Below are 24,207 nucleotides of genomic sequence, written 5' to 3'. Positions count from 1 at the left end.
AGCGGAGATGATATATCTCAGCATGATGTCAATATGGTTCAGTACAGCGGAGATGATATATCTCAGCATGATGTCAATATGGTTCAGTACAGCGGAGATGATATATCTCAGTATGGTTCAGTACAGCGGAGATGATATATCTCAGTATGATGTCAATATGGTTCAGTACAGCAGAGATGATATATCTCAGCATGATGTCAATATGGTTCAGTACAGCGGAGATGATATATCTCAGCATGATGTCAATATGGTTCAGTACAGCGGAGATGATATATCTCAGCATGATGTCAATATGGTTCAGTACAGCGGAGATGATATATCTCAGTATGATGTCAATATGGTTCAGTACAGCGGAGATGATATATCAGTATGATGTCAATATGGTTCAGTACAGCGGAGATGATATATCAGTATGATGTCAATATGGTTCAGTACAGCGGAGATGATATATCAGTATGATGTCAATATGGTTCAGTACAGCGGAGATGATATATCTCAGTATGATGTCAATATGGTTCAGTACAGCGGAGATGATATATCTCAGTATGATGTCAATATGGTTTAGTACAGCGGAGATGATATATCTCAGTATGACGTCAATATGGTTTAGTACAGCGGAGATGATATATCTCAGTATGATGTCAGTATGGTTTAGTACAGCGGAGATGATATATCTCAGTATGATGTCAATATGGTTCAGTACAGCGGAGATGATATATCTCAGTATGATGTCAATATGGTTCAGTACAGCGGAGATTATATATCTCAGTATGATGTCAATATGGTTCAGTACAGCGGAGATGATTATTTGTCATAAATAAACACTTGTTTTGTGGTGTTGGTAAAACAGTAGTTTACTTTATATACTGTGTATGATCCAGGTATTTCTCTGTCTCTGTCACCCCAGGCAACACTTCCCTGTAGTCACACTGGGTGTGTTTGTGTTCTTTGTGTGTCTGCAGGCCTCGGTAACAGACATGTTGACAACGGCTAAGGACAAGGACAAGCGGCTGCCTGTCTGTACCCGGTCTGTGAGAACCCCGGTGTGCTCCCTGGGCCGGGAGGGACAGAGGGGTCCGGCCTCAGCCTGCTTCTCCTGCATCCCTGACTCAGAGTCCTACGCCCTGTCCTCCTCACTCCTCGTCTCCTTTCCTCTCTCCTCTTCGCTCCCGGACTGTCCTCTCTGCTCTTCACTTCTAGACTGGGACAAGAGACGGGGAGACCACAGCGCAGAGCAGGAGATGAAAGTCTACCTCACAGAGACAGAGGCAAAGACAGAGATAGAGGCAGGAACTACAGATGAGGATAATGGGGAACCCAAGCCCCAGAGTCCCGCCTGTTCTACCACTGATGAGGAGACGGGTGGTCCCCACACAGAGAGCCCCTGTGAGGGAGGTCCAGCCACCAGCCACAGCAGACTGAAGGAGCAGCAGGAGGAGGTTGGAGGGTCAGAGGAGGAGAATGACCATGACCTTGAGTTCTATGATGTCACTGCTAGTAACAATGGTGATAGACAGGGCCTTGGTGACTTTAAGGACTTCTTAAAGGGAACACTAGGAGAGAAGCTTTTGCGTCTGTGGATGGATATAGAGAGACTGAAGACCCTACAGGACGACAGGAGGAGAATAAGGTATTCATACACACATTCAGTACTTCATATACACATTCAGTACTTCATATACACATTCAGTACTTCATATACACATTCAGTACTTCATATACACATTCAGTACTTCATATATACATTCAGTACTTCTTATACACATTCAGTACTTCATATATACATTCAGTACTTCATATACACATTCAGTACTTCATATACACATTCAGTACTTCATATACACATTCAGTACTTCATATACACATTCAGTACTTCATATACACATTCAGTACTTCATATATACATTCAGTACTTCATATATACATTCAGTACTTCATATACACATTCAGTACTTCATAAACACATTCAGTACTTCATATACACATTCAGTACTTCATATATACATTCAGTACTTCATATATACATTCAGTACTTCATATACACATTCAGTACTTCATATACACATTCAGTACTTCATAAACACATTCAGTACTTCATAAACACATTCAGTACTTCATATACACATTCAGTACTTCATATATACATTCAGTACTTCATATACACATTCAGTACTTCATATACACATTCAGTACTTCATATACACATTCAGTACTTCATATACACATTCAGTACTTCCTTAAAGGTCCAATACAGCAGTTTTTATCTCAATATCAAATCACATTTCTGGGTAACAATGAAGTACCTTACTGTGATTGTTTTCAATTAAAATGGTCAAAATGAAACAAATATATCTTCTTGACTAAAGGCAATTTCTCAAGTCAAAGTGTTGCTCGGATTGTCTGGGAGTGGCCTGAGTGGGGAGGGGAAAACAGAACATTTTCTCTTATTGGCAGAGAGGTTTGGAACTCTCTTTCTGATTGGTCTATTAACTAATTCATCGCACGGTGATGTCACCATGGAAGGCCAAAACTCCATCCCACCAAAACAGTGTGACATTTCAAAGCTCATAGTGTGAAAATATATATAAAACACAGGAATTTCATAGTTTTGACTGCAGTTATGGGCCTTTAACCCATAACTCCTAACCTTCACCTTAACCCTGACCCCAACCCTTAACCCATAACTCCTAACCTTCACCTGAACCCTGACCCCAACTCTTAACGCCAACCCCTAACCCCAACCCTTAACCCATAACTCCTAACCTTCACCTTAACCCTGACCCCAACCCTGACCCCAAGCCTTAACCCATAACTCCCAACCTTCACCTGAACCCAACCCTGACCCCAACCCTGACCCCAACCCTTAACACATAACTCCTAACCTTCACCTTAATCCTGATCCCCAACCCCTAACCCATAACTCCTAACCTTCACCTGAACCCTGACCACAACCCTTAACCCATAACTCCTAACCTTCACCTGAACCCTGACCCCAACCCTTAACCCATAACTCTGACTCTTAACCTAAGCCATAACCCTAACCCCAACCCTGACCCCAACCCTTAACCCCATAACTCCTAACCTTCACCTTAACCCTGACCCCAACCCTTAACCCATAACTCTGACTCTTAACCTAAGCCATAACCCTGACCCCAACCCTGACCCCAACCCTTAACCCATAACTCTGACTCTTAACCTAAGCCATAACCCTAACCTCAACCCTGACCCCAACCCTTAACCTCATAACTCCTAACCTTCACCTTAACCCTGACCCCAACCCTTAACCCATAACTCTGACTCTTAACCTAAGCCATAACCCTGACCCCAACCCTGACCCCAACCCTTAACCCATAACTCTGACTCTTAACCTAAGCCATAACCCTGACCCCAACCCTGACCCCAACCCTTAACCCATAACTCTGACTCTTAACCTAAGCCATAACCCTGACCCCAACCCTGACCCCAACCCTTAACCCATAACTCTGACTCTTAACCTAAGCCATAACCCTGACCCCAACCCTGACCCCAACCCTTAACCCCATAACTCCTAACCTTCACCTTAACCCTGACCCCAACCCTGACCCCAACCCTTAACCCATAACTCTGACTCTTAACCTAAGCCATAACCCTAACCCCAACCCTGACCCCAACCCTTAACCCCATAACTCCTAACCTTCACCTTAACCCTGACCCCAACCCTTAACCCATAACTCTGACTCTTAACCTAAGCCATAACCCTGACCCCAACCCTGACCCCAACCCTTAACCCATAACTCTGACTCTTAACCTAAGCCATAACCCTGACCCCAACCCTGACCCCAACCCTTAACCCATAACTCTGACTCTTAACCTAAGCCATAACCCTGACCCCAACCCTGACCCCAACCCTTAACCCATAACTCTGACTCTTAACCTAAGCCATAACCCTAACCTCAACCCTGACCCCAACCCTTAACCTCATAACTCCTAACCTTCACCTTAACCCTGACCCCAACCCTTAACCCATAACTCTGACTCTTAACCTAAGCCATAACCCTGACCCCAACCCTTAACCCATAACTCTGACTCTTAACCTAAGCCATAACCCTGACCCCAACCCTGACCCCAACCCTTAACCCATAACTCTGACTCTTAACCTAAGCCATAACCCTGACCCCAACCCTGACCCCAACCCTTAACCCATAACTCTGACTCTTAACCTAAGCCATAACCCTGACCCCAACCCTGACCCCAACCCTTAACCCCATAACTCCTAACCTTCACCTTAACCCTGACCCCAACCCTGACCCCAACCCTTAACCCCATAACTCTGACTCTTAACCTAAGCCATAACCCTGACCCCAACCCTGACCCCAACCCTTAACCCCATAACTCTGACTCTTAACCTAAGCCATAACCCTAACCTCAACCCTAACCCTTCATTGAAGTATAGAACCTGAGATGACAATGAGCCTTCCTCTTAACCAATGACGTGGACAGAACCGTCTTCAGTGATTTGATTGATTTAATTGTTTCAGGCACTTGGGCCAGATGCGTAGCTGCTACCTGCTGACCGGTGGCCAGAGCAGTCTGAATGGTGAGCTGTTAACCAGACTGGGTCTCTCTACCTCCCCCTGCTGGAGAGAGGACAGACTGCAGAGAGTTCAGCCCCGTGTCACTGAGACACTGCTCTGCTACTGGTGAGACAGACAGACTGAGGTCATCCACACCAGGGGTTTTTATAACCTCTCCTCGGGGACACCCAGACGTTCCACGTTTTTTTTAAACTACTCCAGAGCCCTCCGATTTAACATTGTGATCATGTTTATATACTGTTTTATCCACTTCGTATGTATAGACTGTATTCTAGTCAAGGCCCATCCTGTATAACTACTGTCTATACACACCATCCTATATAACTACTGTCTATACACACCATCCTCTATAACTACTGTTAAAACACCATCCTATATAACTACTGTCTATACACACCATCCTATAAAAATACTGTCTATACACACCATCCTATATAACTACTGTTAAAACACCATCCTATATAACTACTGTCTATACACACCATCCTATATAACTACTGTCTATACACACCATCCTGTATAACTACTGTCTATACACACCATCCTATATAACTACTGTCTATACACACCATCCTATATAACTACTGTCTATACACACCATCCTATATAACTACTGTCTATACACACCATCCTGTATAACTACTGTCTATACACACCATCCTATATAACTACTGTCTATACACACCATCCTATATAACTACTGTCTATACTGTCTATACACACCATCCTCTATAACTACTGTCTATACACACCATCCTATATAACTACTGTCTATACACACCATCCTCTATAACTACTGTCTATACTGTCTATACACACCATCCTCTATAACTACTGTCTATACTGTCTATACACACCATCCTCTATAACTACTGTCTATACACACCATCCTATATAACTACTGTCTATACACACCATCCTATATAACTACTGTCTATACTGTCTATACACACAATCCTCTATAACTACTGTCTATACTGTCTATACACACCATCCTCTATAACTACTGTCTATACTGTCTATACACACCATCCTCTATAACTACTGTCTATACACACCATCCTATATAACTACTGTCTATACACCCCATCCTATAAAACTACTGTCTATACACACCATCCTATATAACTACTGTCTATACACACCATCCTATATAACTACTGTCTATACACACCATCCTATATAACTACTGTCTATACACACCATCCTATATAACTACTGTCTATACACACCATCCTATATAACTACTGTCTATACTGTCTATACACACCATCCTATATAACTACTGTCTATACACACCATCCTATATAACTACTGTCTATACTGTCTATACACACCATCCTGTATAACTACTGTCTATACACACCATCCTATATAACTACTGTCTATACTGTCTATACACACCATCCTATATAACTACTGTCTATACACACCATCCTATATAACTACTGTCTATACTGTCTATACACACCATCCTATATAACTACTGTCTATACACACCATCCTATATAACTACTGTCTATACTGTCTATACACACCATCCTATATAACTACTGTCTATACACACCATCCTATATAACTACTGTCTATACACACCATTCTATGTAACTACTGTCTATACACACCATCCTATATAACTACTGTCTATACACACCATCCTATATAACTACTGTCTATACACACCATCCTATATAACTACTGTCTATACACACCATCCTCTATAACTACTGTCTATACTGTCTATACACACCATCCTATATAACTACTGTCTATACACACCATCCTCTATAACTACTGTCTATACACACCATCCTGTATAACTACTGTCTATACTGTCTATACACACCATCCTATATAACTACTGTCTATACACACCATCCTGTATAACTACTGTCTATACTGTCTATACACACCATCCTATATAACTACTGTCTATACACACCATCCTGTATAACTACTGTCTATACTGTCTATACACACCATCCTATATAACTACTGTCTATACACACCATCCTTTTTAACTACTGTCTATACTGTCTATACACACCATCCTATATAACTACTGTCTATACACACCATCCTGTATAACTACTGTCTATACACACCATCCTCTATAACTACTGTCTATACTGTCTATACACACCATCCTATATAACTACTGTCTATACACACCATCCTCTATAACTACTGTCTATACACACCATCCTGTATAACTACTGTCTATACACACCATCCTCTATAACTACTGTCTATACACACCATCCTATATAACTACTGTCTATACACACCATCCTCTATAACTACTGTCTATACACACCATCCTCTATAACTACTGTCTATACACACCATCCTCTATAACTACTGTCTATACACACCATCCTCTATAACTACTGTCTATACACACCATCCTGTATAACTACTGTCTATACACACCATCCTATATAACTACTGTCTATACACACCATCCTCTATAACTACTGTCTATACACACCATCCTCTATAACTACTGTCTATACACACCATCCTCTATAACTACTGTCTATACACACCATCCTCTATAACTACTGTCTATACACACCATCCTATATAACTACTGTCTATACACACCATCCTATATAACTACTGTCTATACACACCATCCTATATAACTACGGTCTATACACACCATCCTCTATAACTACTGTCTATACACACCATCCTATATAACTACTGTCTATACACACCATCCTCTATAACTACTGTCTATACACACCATCCTCTATAACTACTGTCTATACACACCATCCTCTATAACTACTGTCTATACACACCATCCTGTATAACTACTGTCTATACACACCATCCTATATAACTACTGTCTATACACACCATCCTCTATAACTACTGTCTATACTGTCTATACACACCATCCTATATAACTACTGTCTATACACACCATCCTCTATAACTAATGTCTATACACACCATCCTATATATAACTACTGTCTATACACACCATCCTATATAACTACTGTCTATACACACCATCCTCTATAACTACTGTCTATACACACCATCCTGTATAACTACTGTCTATACACACCATCCTATATAACTACTGTCTATACACACCATCCTCTATAACTACTGTCTATACTGTCTATACACACCATCCTATATAACTACTGTCTATACACACCATCCTGTATAACTACTGTCTATACACACCATCCTTTTTAACTACTGTCTATACTGTCTATACACACCATTCTGTATAACTACTGTCTATACACACCATCCTTTTTAACTACTGTCTATACTGTCTATACACACCATCCTATATAACTACTGTCTATACACACCATCCTATATAACTACTGTCTATACTCACCATCCTACATAACTACTGTCTATACACACCATCCTATATAACGACTGTCTATACACACCATCCTCTATAACTAATGTCTATACACACCATCCTATATATAACTACTGTCTATACACACCATCCTATATAACTACTGTCTATACACACCATCCTCTATAACTACTGTCTATACACACCATCCTGTATAACTACTGTCTATACACACCATCCTATATAACTACTGTCTATACACACCATCCTCTATAACTACTGTCTATACTGTCTATACACACCATCCTATATAACTACTGTCTATACACACCATCCTGTATAACTACTGTCTATACACACCATCCTTTTTAACTACTGTCTATACTGTCTATACACACCATCCTGTATAACTACTGTCTATACACACCATCCTTTTTAACTACTGTCTATACTGTCTATACACACCATCCTATATAACTACTGTCTATACACACCATCCTATATAACTACTGTCTATACTCACCATCCTACATAACTACTGTCTATACTGTCTATACACACCATCCTATATAACTACTGTCTATACACACCATCCTCTATAACTACTGTCTATACACACCATCCTGTATAACTACTGTCTATACACACCATCCTATATAACTACTGTCTATACACACCATCCTCTATAACTACTGTCTATACTGTCTATACACACCATCCTATATAACTACTGTCTATACACACCATCCTGTATAACTACTGTCTATACACACCATCCTTTTTAACTACTGTCTATACTGTCTATACACACCATCCTGTATAACTACTGTCTATACACACCATCCTTTTTAACTACTGTCTATACTGTCTATACACACCATCCTATATAACTACTGTCTATACACACCATCCTATATAACTACTGTCTATACTCACCATCCTACATAACTACTGTCTATACTGTCTATACACACCATCCTATATAACTACTGTCTATACACACCTTCCTATATAACTACTGTCTATACACACCATACTATATAACTACTGTCTATACACACCATCCTATATAACTACTGTCTATACACACCATCCTATATAACTACTGTCTATACACACCATCCTATATAACTACTGTCTATACACACCATCTTATATAACTACTGTCTATACACACCATCCTGTATAACTACTGTCTATACACACATTCCTATATAACTACTGTCTATACACACCATCCTCTATAACTACTGTCTATACACACCATCCTATATAACTACTGTCTATACACACCATCCTCTATAACTACTGTCTATACACACCATCCTGTATAACTACTGTCTATACACACCATCCTATATAACTACTGTCTATACGCACCATCCTGTATAACTACTGTCTATACACACCATCCTATATAACTACTGTCTATACACACCATCCTGTATAACTACTGTCTATACACACCATCCTATATAACTACTGTCTATACACACCATCCTATATAACTACTGTCTATACACACCATCTTATATATCTACTGTCTATACACACCATCCTGTATAACTACTGTCTATACACACCATCCTATATAACTACTGTCTATACACACCATCCTCTATAACTACTGTCTATACACACCATCCTATATAACTACTGTCTATACACACCATCCTCTATAACTACTGTCTATACACACCATCCTCTATAACTACTGTCTATACACACCATCCTGTATAACTACTGTCTATACACACCATCCTATATAACTACTGTCTATACACACCATCCTGTATAACTACTGTCTATACACACCATCCTATATAACTACTGTCTATACACACCATCCTATATAACTACTGTCTATACACACCATCCTATATAACTACTGTCTATACACACCATCCTATATAACTACTGTCTATACACACCATCCTGTATAACTACTGTCTATACACACCATCCTGTATAACTACTGTCTATACACACCATCCTTTTTAACTACTGTCTATACTGTCTATACACACCATCCTATATAACTACTGTCTATACACACCATCCTATATAACTACTGTCTATACTGTCTATACACACCATCCTATATAACTACTGTCTATACACACCATCCTATATAACTACTGTCTATACTCACCATCCTATATAACTACTGTCTATACACACCATCCTATATAACTACTGTCTATACTGTCTATACACACCATCCTATATAACTACTGTCTATACACACCATCCTTTATAACTACTGTCTATACTGTCTATACACACCATCCTATATAACTACTGTCTATACACACCATCCTATATAACTACTGTCTATACACACCATCCTATATTACTACTGTCTATACACACCTTCCTATATAACTACTGTCTATACACACCATCCTTTATAAGTACTGTCTATACTGTCTATACACACCATCCTATATAACTACTGTCTATACACACCTTCCTATATAACTACTGTCTATACACACCATACTATATAACTACTGTCTATACACACCATCCTATATAACTACTGTCTATACACACCATCCTATATAACTACTGTCTATACACACCATCCTATATAACTACTGTCTATACACACCATCCTATATAACTACTGTCTATACACACCATCTTATATAACTACTGTCTATACACACCATCCTATATAACTACTGTCTATACACACCATCCTATATAACTACTGTCTATACACACCATCCTGTATAACTACTGTCTATACACACCATCCTATATAACTACTGTCTATACACACCATCCTCTTTAACTACTGTCTATACTGTCTATACACATCATCTTATATAACTACTGTCTATACACACTATCCTGTATAACTACTGTCTATACATACCATCCTATATAACTACTGTCTATACACACCATCCTATATAACTACTGTCTATACACACCATCCTATATAACTACTGTCTATACAGTATATACACACCATCCTATATAACTACTGTCTATACACACCATCCTATATAACTATATAGGATAGTGTGTACAGTATAGTCCATACTATACTGTGACCTGAACTGTGATCACCTGGTCCATACTAGACTGTGACCTGAAATGTGATCACCTGGTCCGTACTAGACTAGACTGTGACCTGAACTGTGATCCCCTGGTCCGTACTAGACTGTGAACTGAACTGTGATCAACTGGTCGGTACTAGACTAGACTGTGACCTGAACTAGGATCACCTGGTCCATACTAGACTGTGACCTGAACTGTGATCACCTGGTCCGTACTAGACTGTGACCTGAACTGTGATCACCTGGTCCATACTAGACTAGACTGTGACCTGAACTAGGATCACCTGGTCCGTACTAGACTAGACTGTGACCTGAACTAGGATCCCCTGGTCCATACTAGACTGTGACCTAAACTAGGATCACCTGGTCCATACTAGACTAGACTGTGACCTGAACTAGGATTCCCTGGTCCATACTAGACTGTGACCTGAACTAGGATCACCTGGTCCATACTATACTGTGACCTGAACTGTGATCAACTGGTCGGTACTAGACTAGACTGTGACCTGAACTAGGATCACCTGGTCCATACTAGACTAGACTGTGACCTGAACTGTGATCACCTGGTCCGTACTAGACTGTGACCTGAACTAGGATCACCTGGTCCATACTAGACTAGACTGTGAACTGTGAACACCTGGTCCATACTAGACTAGACTGTGACCTGAACTGTGATCACCTGGTCCATACTAGACTAGACTGTGACCTGAACTGTGATCACCTGGTCCATACTAGACTGTGACCTGAACTAGGATCACCTGGTCCATACTAGACTAGACTGTGACCTGAACTGTGATCACCTGGTCCGTACTAGACTGTGACCTGAACTACGATCCCCTGGTCCATACTAGACTGTGACCTGAACTGTGATCACCTGGTCCATACTAGACTGTGACCTGAACTGTGATCACCTGGTCCATACTAGACTAGACTGTGACCTGAACTAGGATCCCCTGGTCCATACTAGACTGTGACCTGAACTAGGATCACCTGGTCCATACTAGACTGTGACCTGAACTAGGAACACCTGGTCCATACTAGACTAGACTGTGACCTGAACTAGGATCACCTGGTCCATACTAGACTAGACTGTGACCTGAACTAGGATCACCTGGTCCATACTAGACTAGAATGTGACCTGAACTAGGAACACCTGGTCCATACTAGACTAGACTGTGACCTGAACTAGGATCACCTGGTCAGTACTAGACTAGACTGTGACCTTAACTGTGATCACCTGGTCCGTACTAGACTGTGACCTGAACTAGGATCACCTGGTCCATACTAGACTAGACTGTGACCTGAACTGTGATCACCTGGTCCATACTAGACTAGACTGTGACCTGAACTAGGATCACCTGGTCCATACTAGACTGTGACCTGAACTGTGATCACCTGGTCCATACTAGACTAGACTGTGACCTGAACTAGGATCACCTGGTCCATACTATACTGTGACCTGAACTAGGATCCCCTGGTCGGTACTAGGCTAGACTGTGACCTTAACTAGGATCACCTGGTCCATACTAGACTAGACTGTTACCTGAACTGTGATCACCTGGTCCATACTAGACTAGACTGTGACCTAAACTAGGATCACCTGGTCCGTACTAGACTAGACTGTGACCTGAACTAGGATCACCTGGTCCATACTAGACTAGACTGTGACCTGAACTGTGATCACCTGGTCCATACTAGACTGTGACCTAAACTAGGATCACCTGGTCCGTACTAGACTATGACCTGAACTAGGATCACCTGGTCCATACTAGACTAGACTGTGACCTGAACTAGGATCACCTGGTCCATACTAGACTAGACTGTGACCTGAACTAGGATAACCTGGTCCATACTAGACTAGACTGTGACCTGAACTGTGATCACCTGGTCCATACTAGACTGTGACCTAAACTAGGATCACCTGGTCCGTACTAGACTGTGACCTGAACTAGGATCACCTGGTCCATACTAGACTAGACTGTGACCTGCACTAGGATCACCTGGTCCATACTAGACTAGACTGTGACCTGAACTAGGATAACCTGGTCCATACTAGACTAGACTGTGACCTGAACTAGGATCACCTGGTCCATACTATACTGTGACCTGAACTGTGATCACCTAGTCGGTACTAGACTGTGACCTGAACTAGGATCACCTGGTCCATACTAGACTAGACTGTGACCTGAACTAGGATCACCTGGTCCGTACTAGACTAGACTGTGACCTGAACTGTGATCACCTGGTCCGTACTAGACTAGACTGTGACCTGAACTGTGATCACCTGGTCCGTACTAGACTGTGACCTGAACTGTGATCACCTGGTCCGTACTAGACTGTGACCTGAACTAGGATCACCTGGTCCATACTAGACTAGACTGTGACCTGAACTGTGATCACCTGGTCCATACTAGACTAGACTGTGACCTGAACTAGGATCACCTGGTCCATACTAGACTGTGACCTGAACTGTGATCACCTGGTCCATACTAGACTGTGACCTGAACTAGGATCACCTGGTCCGTACTAGACTGTGACCTGAACTAGGATCACCTGGTCCATACTATACTGTGACCTGAACTAGGATCCCCTGGTCGGTACTAGGCTAGACTGTGACCTTAACTAGGATCACCTGGTCCATACTAGACTAGACTGTGACCTGAACTGTGATCACCTGGTCCATACTAGACTAGACTGTGACCTAAACTAGGATCACCTGGTCCGTACTAGACTAGACTGTGACCTGAACTAGGATCACCTGGTCCATACTAGACTAGACTGTGACCTGAACTGTGATCACCTGGTCCATACTAGACTGTGACCTAAACTAGGATCACCTGGTCCGTACTAGACTATGACCTGAACTAGGATCACCTGGTCCATACTAGACTAGACTGTGACCTGAACTAGGATCACCTGGTCCGTACTAGACTGTGACCTAAACTAGGATCACCTGGTCCATACTAGACTAGACTGTGACCTGAACTAGGATCCCCTGGTCCATACTAGACTGTGACCTGAACTAGGATCACCTGGTCCATACTATACTAGACTGTGACCTGAACTGTGATTACCTGGTCCGTACTAGACTAGACTGTGACCTAAACTAGGATCACCTGGTCCATACTAGACTAGACTGTGACCTGAACTGTGATCACCTGGTCAGTACTAGACTAGACTGTGACCTTAACTGTGATCACCTGGTCCGTACTAGACTGTGACCTGAACTAGGATCACCTGGTCCATACTAGACTAGACTGTGACCTGAACTGTGATCACCTGGTCCATACTAGACTAGACTGTGACCTGAACTAGGATCACCTGGTCCATACTAGACTGTGACCTGAACTGTGATCACCTGGTCCATACTAGACTAGACTGTGACCTGAACTAGGATCACCTGGTCCGTACTAGACTGTGACCTGAACTAGGATCACCTGGTCCATACTATACTGTGACCTGAACTAGGATCCCCTGGTCGGTACTAGGCTAGACTGTGACCTTAACTAGGATCACCTGGTCCATACTAGACTAGACTGTGACCTGAACTGTGATCACCTGGTCCATACTAGACTAGACTGTGACCTAAACTAGGATCACCTGGTCCGTACTAGACTAGACTGTGACCTGAACTAGGATCACCTGGTCCATACTAGACTAGACTGTGACCTGAACTGTGATCACCTGGTCCATACTAGACTGTGACCTAAACTAGGATCACCTGGTCCGTACTAGACTATGACCTGAACTAGGATCACCTGGTCCATACTAGACTAGACTGTGACCTGAACTAGGATCACCTGGTCCATACTAGACTAGACTGTGACCTGAACTAGGATAACCTGGTCCATACTAGACTAGACTGTGACCTGAACTGTGATCACCTGGTCCATACTAGACTGTGACCTAAACTAGGATCACCTGGTCCGTACTAGACTGTGACCTGAACTAGGATCACCTGGTCCATACTAGACTAGACTGTGACCTGCACTAGGATCACCTGGTCCATACTAGACTAGACTGTGACCTGAACTAGGATCACCTGGTCAGTACTAGACAAGACTGTGACCTGAACTGTGATCACCTGGTCCGTACTAGACTGTGACCTGAACTAGGATCACCTGGTCCATACTATACTGTGACCTGAACTGTGATCACCTAGTCGGTACTAGACTGTGACCTGAACTAGGATCACCTGGTCCATACTAGACTAGACTGTGACCTGAACTAGGATCACCTGGTCCGTACTAGACTAGACTGTGACCTGAACTGTGATCACCTGGTCGGTACTAGACTAGACTGTGACCTGAACTGTGATCACCTGGTCCGTACTAGACTGTGACCTGAACTGTGATCACCTGGTCCGTACTAGACTGTGACCTGAACTAGGATCACCTGGTCCATACTAGACTAGACTGTGACCTGAACTGTGATCACCTGGTCCATACTAGACTAGACTGTGACCTGAACTAGGATCACCTGGTCCATACTAGACTGTGACCTGAACTGTGATCACCTGGTCCATACTAGACTGTGACCTGAACTAGGATCACCTGGTCCGTACTAGACTGTGACCTGAACTAGGATCACCTGGTCCGTACTAGACTGTGACCTGAACTGTGATCACCTGGTCCATACTAGACTAGACTGTGACCTAAACTAGGATCACCTGGTCCGTACTAGACTAGACTGTGACCTGAACTAGGATCACCTGGTCCATACTAGACTAGACTGTGACCTGAACTGTGATCACCTGGTCCATACTAGACTGTGACCTAAACTAGGATCACCTGGTCCGTACTAGACTATGACCTGAACTAGGATCACCTGGTCCATACTAGACTAGACTGTGACCTGAACTAGGATCACCTGGTCCGTACTAGACTGTGACCTAAACTAGGATCACCTGGTCCATACTAGACTAGACTGTGACCTGAACTAGGATCCCCTGGTCCATACTAGACTGTGACCTGAACTAGGATCACCTGGTCCATACTATACTAGACTGTGACCTGAACTGTGATTACCTGGTCCGTACTAGACTAGACTGTGACCTAAACTAGGATCACCTGGTCCATACTAGACTAGACTGTGACCTGAACTGTGATCACCTGGTCAGTACTAGACTAGACTGTGACCTTAACTGTGATCACCTGGTCCGTACTAGACTGTGACCTGAACTAGGATCACCTGGTCCATACTAGACTAGACTGTGACCTGAACTGTGATCACCTGGTCCATACTAGACTAGACTGTGACCTGAACTAGGATCACCTGGTCCATACTAGACTGTGACCTGAACTGTGATCACCTGGTCCATACTAGACTAGACTGTGACCTGAACTAGGATCACCTGGTCCGTACTAGACTGTGACCTGAACTAGGATCACCTGGTCCATACTATACTGTGACCTGAACTAGGATCCCCTGGTCGGTACTAGGCTAGACTGTGACCTTAACTAGGATCACCTGGTCCATACTAGACTAGACTGTGACCTGAACTGTGATCACCTGGTCCATACTAGACTAGACTGTGACCTAAACTAGGATCACCTGGTCCGTACTAGACTAGACTGTGACCTGAACTAGGATCACCTGGTCCATACTAGACTAGACTGTGACCTGAACTGTGATCACCTGGTCCATACTAGACTGTGACCTAAACTAGGATCACCTGGTCCGTACTAGACTATGACCTGAACTAGGATCACCTGGTCCATACTAGACTAGACTGTGACCTGAACTAGGATCACCTGGTCCATACTAGACTAGACTGTGACCTGAACTAGGATAACCTGGTCCATACTAGACTAGACTGTGACCTGAACTGTGATCACCTGGTCCATACTAGACTGTGACCTAAACTAGGATCACCTGGTCCGTACTAGACTGTGACCTGAACTAGGATCACCTGGTCCATACTAGACTAGACTGTGACCTGCACTAGGATCACCTGGTCCATACCAGACTAGACTGTGACCTGAACTGTGATCACCTGGTCAGTACTAGACTAGACTGTGACCTTAACTGTGATCACCTGGTCCGTACTAGACTGTGACCTGAACTAGGATCACCTGGTCCATACTAGACTAGACTGTGACCTGAACTGTGATCACCTGGTCCATACTAGACTAGACTGTGACCTGAACTAGGATCACCTGGTCCATACTAGACTGTGACCTGAACTGTGATCACCTGGTCCATACTAGACTAGACTGTGACCTGAACTAGGATCACCTGGTCCGTACTAGACTGTGACCTGAACTAGGATCACCTGGTCCATACTATACTGTGACCTGAACTAGGATCCCCTGGTCGGTACTAGGCTAGACTGTGACCTTAACTAGGATCACCTGGTCCATACTAGACTAGACTGTGACCTGAACTGTGATCACCTGGTCCATACTAGACTAGACTGTGACCTAAACTAGGATCACCTGGTCCGTACTAGACTAGACTGTGACCTGAACTAGGATCACCTGGTCCATACTAGACTAGACTGTGACCTGAACTGTGATCACCTGGTCCATACTAGACTGTGACCTAAACTAGGATCACCTGGTCCGTACTAGACTATGACCTGAACTAGGATCACCTGGTCCATACTAGACTAGACTGTGACCTGAACTAGGATCACCTGGTCCATACTAGACTAGACTGTGACCTGAACTAGGATAACCTGGTCCATACTAGACTAGACTGTGACCTGAACTGTGATCACCTGGTCCATACTAGACTGTGACCTAAACTAGGATCACCTGGTCCGTACTAGACTGTGACCTGAACTAGGATCACCTGGTCCATACTAGACTAGACTGTGACCTGCACTAGGATCACCTGGTCCATACTAGACTAGACTGTGACCTGAACTAGGATCACCTGGTCAGTACTAGACAAGACTGTGACCTGAACTGTGATCACCTGGTCCGTACTAGACTGTGACCTGAACTAGGATCACCTGGTCCATACTATACTGTGACCTGAACTGTGATCACCTAGTCGGTACTAGACTGTGACCTGAACTAGGATCACCTGGTCCATACTAGACTAGACTGTGACCTGAACTAGGATCACCTGGTCCGTACTAGACTAGACTGTGACCTGAACTGTGATCACCTGGTCGGTACTAGACTAGACTGTGACCTGAACTGTGATCACCTGGTCCGTACTAGACTGTGACCTGAACTGTGATCACCTGGTCCGTACTAGACTGTGACCTGAACTAGGATCACCTGGTCCATACTAGACTAGACTGTGACCTGAACTGTGATCACCTGGTCCATACTAGACTAGACTGTGACCTGAACTAGGATCACCTGGTCCATACTAGACTGTGACCTGAACTGTGATCACCTGGTCCATACTAGACTGTGACCTGAACTAGGATCACCTGGTCCGTACTAGACTGTGACCTGAACTAGGATCACCTGGTCCGTACTAGACTGTGACCTGAACTGTGATCACCTGGTCCATACTAGACTAGACTGTGACCTAAACTAGGATCACCTGGTCCGTACTAGACTAGACTGTGACCTGAACTAGGATCACCTGGTCCATACTAGACTAGACTGTGACCTGAACTGTGATCACCTGGTCCATACTAGACTGTGACCTAAACTAGGATCACCTGGTCCGTACTAGACTATGACCTGAACTAGGATCACCTGGTCCATACTAGACTAGACTGTGACCTGAACTAGGATCACCTGGTCCGTACTAGACTGTGACCTAAACTAGGATCACCTGGTCCATACTAGACTAGACTGTGACCTGAACTAGGATCCCCTGGTCCATACTAGACTGTGACCTGAACTAGGATCACCTGGTCCATACTATACTAGACTGTGACCTGAACTGTGATTACCTGGTCCGTACTAGACTAGACTGTGACCTAAACTAGGATCACCTGGTCCATACTAGACTAGACTGTGACCTGAACTGTGATCACCTGGTCAGTACTAGACTAGACTGTGACCTTAACTGTGATCACCTGGTCCGTACTAGACTGTGACCTGAACTAGGATCACCTGGTCCATACTAGACTAGACTGTGACCTGAACTGTGATCACCTGGTCCATACTAGACTAGACTGTGACCTGAACTAGGATCACCTGGTCCATACTAGACTGTGACCTGAACTGTGATCACCTGGTCCATACTAGACTAGACTGTGACCTGAACTAGGATCACCTGGTCCGTACTAGACTGTGACCTGAACTAGGATCACCTGGTCCATACTATACTGTGACCTGAACTAGGATCCCCTGGTCGGTACTAGGCTAGACTGTGACCTTAACTAGGATCACCTGGTCCATACTAGACTAGACTGTGACCTGAACTGTGATCACCTGGTCCATACTAGACTAGACTGTGACCTAAACTAGGATCACCTGGTCCGTACTAGACTAGACTGTGACCTGAACTAGGATCACCTGGTCCATACTAGACTAGACTGTGACCTGAACTGTGATCACCTGGTCCATACTAGACTGTGACCTAAACTAGGATCACCTGGTCCGTACTAGACTATGACCTGAACTAGGATCACCTGGTCCATACTAGACTAGACTGTGACCTGAACTAGGATCACCTGGTCCATACTAGACTAGACTGTGACCTGAACTAGGATAACCTGGTCCATACTAGACTAGACTGTGACCTGAACTGTGATCACCTGGTCCATACTAGACTGTGACCTAAACTAGGATCACCTGGTCCGTACTAGACTGTGACCTGAACTAGGATCACCTGGTCCATACTAGACTAGACTGTGACCTGCACTAGGATCACCTGGTCCATACTAGACTAGACTGTGACCTGAACTGTGATCACCTGGTCAGTACTAGACTAGACTGTGACCTTAACTGTGATCACCTGGTCCGTACTAGACTGTGACCTGAACTAGGATCACCTGGTCCATACTAGACTAGACTGTGACCTGAACTGTGATCACCTGGTCCATACTAGACTAGACTGTGACCTGAACTAGGATCACCTGGTCCATACTAGACTGTGACCTGAACTGTGATCACCTGGTCCATACTAGACTAGACTGTGACCTGAACTAGGATCACCTGGTCCGTACTAGACTGTGACCTGAACTAGGATCACCTGGTCCATACTATACTGTGACCTGAACTAGGATCCCCTGGTCGGTACTAGGCTAGACTGTGACCTTAACTAGGATCACCTGGTCCATACTAGACTAGACTGTGACCTGAACTGTGATCACCTGGTCCATACTAGACTAGACTGTGACCTAAACTAGGATCACCTGGTCCGTACTAGACTAGACTGTGACCTGAACTAGGATCACCTGGTCCATACTAGACTAGACTGTGACCTGAACTGTGATCACCTGGTCCATACTAGACTGTGACCTAAACTAGGATCACCTGGTCCGTACTAGACTATGACCTGAACTAGGATCACCTGGTCCATACTAGACTAGACTGTGACCTGAACTAGGATCACCTGGTCCATACTAGACTAGACTGTGACCTGAACTAGGATAACCTGGTCCATACTAGACTAGACTGTGACCTGAACTGTGATCACCTGGTCCATACTAGACTGTGACCTAAACTAGGATCACCTGGTCCGTACTAGACTGTGACCTGAACTAGGATCACCTGGTCCATACTAGACTAGACTGTGACCTGCACTAGGATCACCTGGTCCATACTAGACTAGACTGTGACCTGAACTAGGATCACCTGGTCAGTACTAGACAAGACTGTGACCTGAACTGTGATCACCTGGTCCGTACTAGACTGTGACCTGAACTAGGATCACCTGGTCCATACTATACTGTGACCTGAACTGTGATCACCTAGTCGGTACTAGACTGTGACCTGAACTAGGATCACCTGGTCCATACTAGACTAGACTGTGACCTGAACTAGGATCACCTGGTCCGTACTAGACTAGACTGTGACCTGAACTGTGATCACCTGGTCGGTACTAGACTAGACTGTGACCTGAACTGTGATCACCTGGTCCGTACTAGACTGTGACCTGAACTGTGATCACCTGGTCCGTACTAGACTGTGACCTGAACTAGGATCACCTGGTCCATACTAGACTAGACTGTGACCTGAACTGTGATCACCTGGTCCATACTAGACTAGACTGTGACCTGAACTAGGATCACCTGGTCCATACTAGACTGTGACCTGAACTGTGATCACCTGGTCCATACTAGACTGTGACCTGAACTAGGATCACCTGGTCCGTACTAGACTGTGACCTGAACTAGGATCACCTGGTCCGTACTAGACTGTGACCTGAACTGTGATCACCTGGTCCATACTAGACTAGACTGTGACCTAAACTAGGATCACCTGGTCCGTACTAGACTAGACTGTGACCTGAACTAGGATCACCTGGTCCATACTAGACTAGACTGTGACCTGAACTGTGATCACCTGGTCCATACTAGACTGTGACCTAAACTAGGATCACCTGGTCCGTACTAGACTATGACCTGAACTAGGATCACCTGGTCCATACTAGACTAGACTGTGACCTGAACTAGGATCACCTGGTCCGTACTAGACTGTGACCTAAACTAGGATTACCTGGTCCATACTAGACTAGACTGTGACCTGAACTAGGATCCCCTGGTCCATACTAGACTGTGACCTGAACTAGGATCACCTGGTCCATACTATACTAGACTGTGACCTGAACTGTGATTACCTGGTCCGTACTAGACTAGACTGTGACCTAAACTAGGATCACCTGGTCCATACTAGACTAGACTGTGACCTGAACTGTGATCACCTGGTCAGTACTAGACTAGACTGTGACCTTAACTGTGATCACCTGGTCCGTACTAGACTGTGACCTGAACTAGGATCACCTGGTCCATACTAGACTAGACTGTGACCTGAACTGTGATCACCTGGTCCATACTAGACTAGACTGTGACCTGAACTAGGATCACCTGGTCCATACTAGACTGTGACCTGAACTGTGATCACCTGGTCCATACTAGACTAGACTGTGACCTGAACTAGGATCACCTGGTCCGTACTAGACTGTGACCTGAACTAGGATCACCTGGTCCATACTATACTGTGACCTGAACTAGGATCCCCTGGTCGGTACTAGGCTAGACTGTGACCTTAACTAGGATCACCTGGTCCATACTAGACTAGACTGTGACCTGAACTGTGATCACCTGGTCCATACTAGACTAGACTGTGACCTAAACTAGGATCACCTGGTCCGTACTAGACTAGACTGTGACCTGAACTAGGATCACCTGGTCCATACTAGACTAGACTGTGACCTGAACTGTGATCACCTGGTCCATACTAGACTGTGACCTAAACTAGGATCACCTGGTCCGTACTAGACTATGACCTGAACTAGGATCACCTGGTCCATACTAGACTAGACTGTGACCTGAACTAGGATCACCTGGTCCATACTAGACTAGACTGTGACCTGAACTAGGATAACCTGGTCCATACTAGACTAGACTGTGACCTGAACTGTGATCACCTGGTCCATACTAGACTGTGACCTAAACTAGGATCACCTGGTCCGTACTAGACTGTGACCTGAACTAGGATCACCTGGTCCATACTAGACTAGACTGTGACCTGCACTAGGATCACCTGGTCCATACTAGACTAGACTGTGACCTGAACTAGGATCACCTGGTCAGTACTAGACAAGACTGTGACCTGAACTGTGATCACCTGGTCCGTACTAGACTGTGACCTGAACTAGGATCACCTGGTCCATACTATACTGTGACCTGAACTGTGATCACCTAGTCGGTACTAGACTGTGACCTGAACTAGGATCACCTGGTCCATACTAGACTAGACTGTGACCTGAACTAGGATCACCTGGTCCGTACTAGACTAGACTGTGACCTGAACTGTGATCACCTGGTCGGTACTAGACTAGACTGTGACCTGAACTGTGATCACCTGGTCCGTACTAGACTGTGACCTGAACTGTGATCACCTGGTCCGTACTAGACTGTGACCTGAACTAGGATCACCTGGTCCATACTAGACTAGACTGTGACCTGAACTGTGATCACCTGGTCCATACTAGACTAGACTGTGACCTGAACTAGGATCACCTGGTCCATACTAGACTGTGACCTGAACTGTGATCACCTGGTCCATACTAGACTGTGACCTGAACTAGGATCACCTGGTCCGTACTAGACTGTGACCTGAACTAGGATCACCTGGTCCATACTATACTGTGACCTGAACTAGGATCCCCTGGTCGGTACTAGGCTAGACTGTGACCTTAACTAGGATCACCTGGTCCATACTAGACTAGACTGTGACCTGAACTGTGATCACCTGGTCCATACTAGACTAGACTGTGACCTAAACTAGGATCACCTGGTCCGTACTAGACTAGACTGTGACCTGAACTAGGATCACCTGGTCCATACTAGACTAGACTGTGACCTGAACTGTGATCACCTGGTCCATACTAGACTGTGACCTAAACTAGGATCACCTGGTCCGTACTAGACTATGACCTGAACTAGGATCACCTGGTCCATACTAGACTAGACTGTGACCTGAACTAGGATCACCTGGTCCGTACTAGACTGTGACCTAAACTAGGATCACCTGGTCCATACTAGACTAGACTGTGACCTGAACTAGGATCCCCTGGTCCATACTAGACTGTGACCTGAACTAGGATCACCTGGTCCATACTATACTAGACTGTGACCTGAACTGTGATTACCTGGTCCGTACTAGACTAGACTGTGACCTAAACTAGGATCACCTGGTCCATACTAGACTAGACTGTGACCTGAACTGTGATCACCTGGTCCATACTAGACTAGACTGTGACCTGAACTAGGATCACCTGGTCCATACTAGACTAGACTGTGACCTGAACTAGGATCACCTGGTCCATACTAGACTAGACTGTGACCTGAACTGTGATCACCTGGTCCATACTAGACTAGACTGTGACCTGAACTAGGATCACCTGGTCCGTACTAGACTAGACTTTGACCTGAGCTATGATCACCTGGTCCATACTAGACTAGACTGTGACCTGAACTGTGATCACCTGGTCCATACTAGACTGTGACCTGAACTGTGATCACCTGGTCCGTACTAGACTATGACCTGAACTAGGATCACCTGGTCCGTACTAGACTATGACCTGAACTAGGATCACCTGGTCCGTACTAGACTATGACCTGAACTAGGATCAC

The 24,207-nt window shown here is 44.3% G+C and overlaps 1 protein-coding gene across 1 annotated transcript in view; it reads left to right on the top strand.

Annotated features, from left to right (window-relative positions):
• LOC149984269 (regulator of G protein signaling 22-like) overlaps positions 1-24,207 on the top strand; it is an 83,341-nt gene that overhangs the window by 5,971 nt on the left and 53,163 nt on the right. Inside the window, exons 7-8 of the mRNA XM_090230527.1 lie at positions 963-1,630; positions 4,518-4,679. Coding sequence (XP_090086653.1) covers positions 963-1,630; positions 4,518-4,679 — 830 coding nt within the window. The remainder of the gene's footprint in view (positions 1-962; positions 1,631-4,517; positions 4,680-24,207) is intronic.

Source organism: Oncorhynchus mykiss, chromosome 3 (genome assembly GCF_057628025.1).
Source record: "Oncorhynchus mykiss isolate SJ-2025 chromosome 3, ASM5762802v1, whole genome shotgun sequence".
Classification (NCBI taxonomy): domain Eukaryota; kingdom Metazoa; phylum Chordata; class Actinopteri; order Salmoniformes; family Salmonidae; genus Oncorhynchus; species Oncorhynchus mykiss.
Note: the sequence above shows the minus strand (reverse complement) of the source record. Positions and strands in the feature narration are given on the sequence as shown.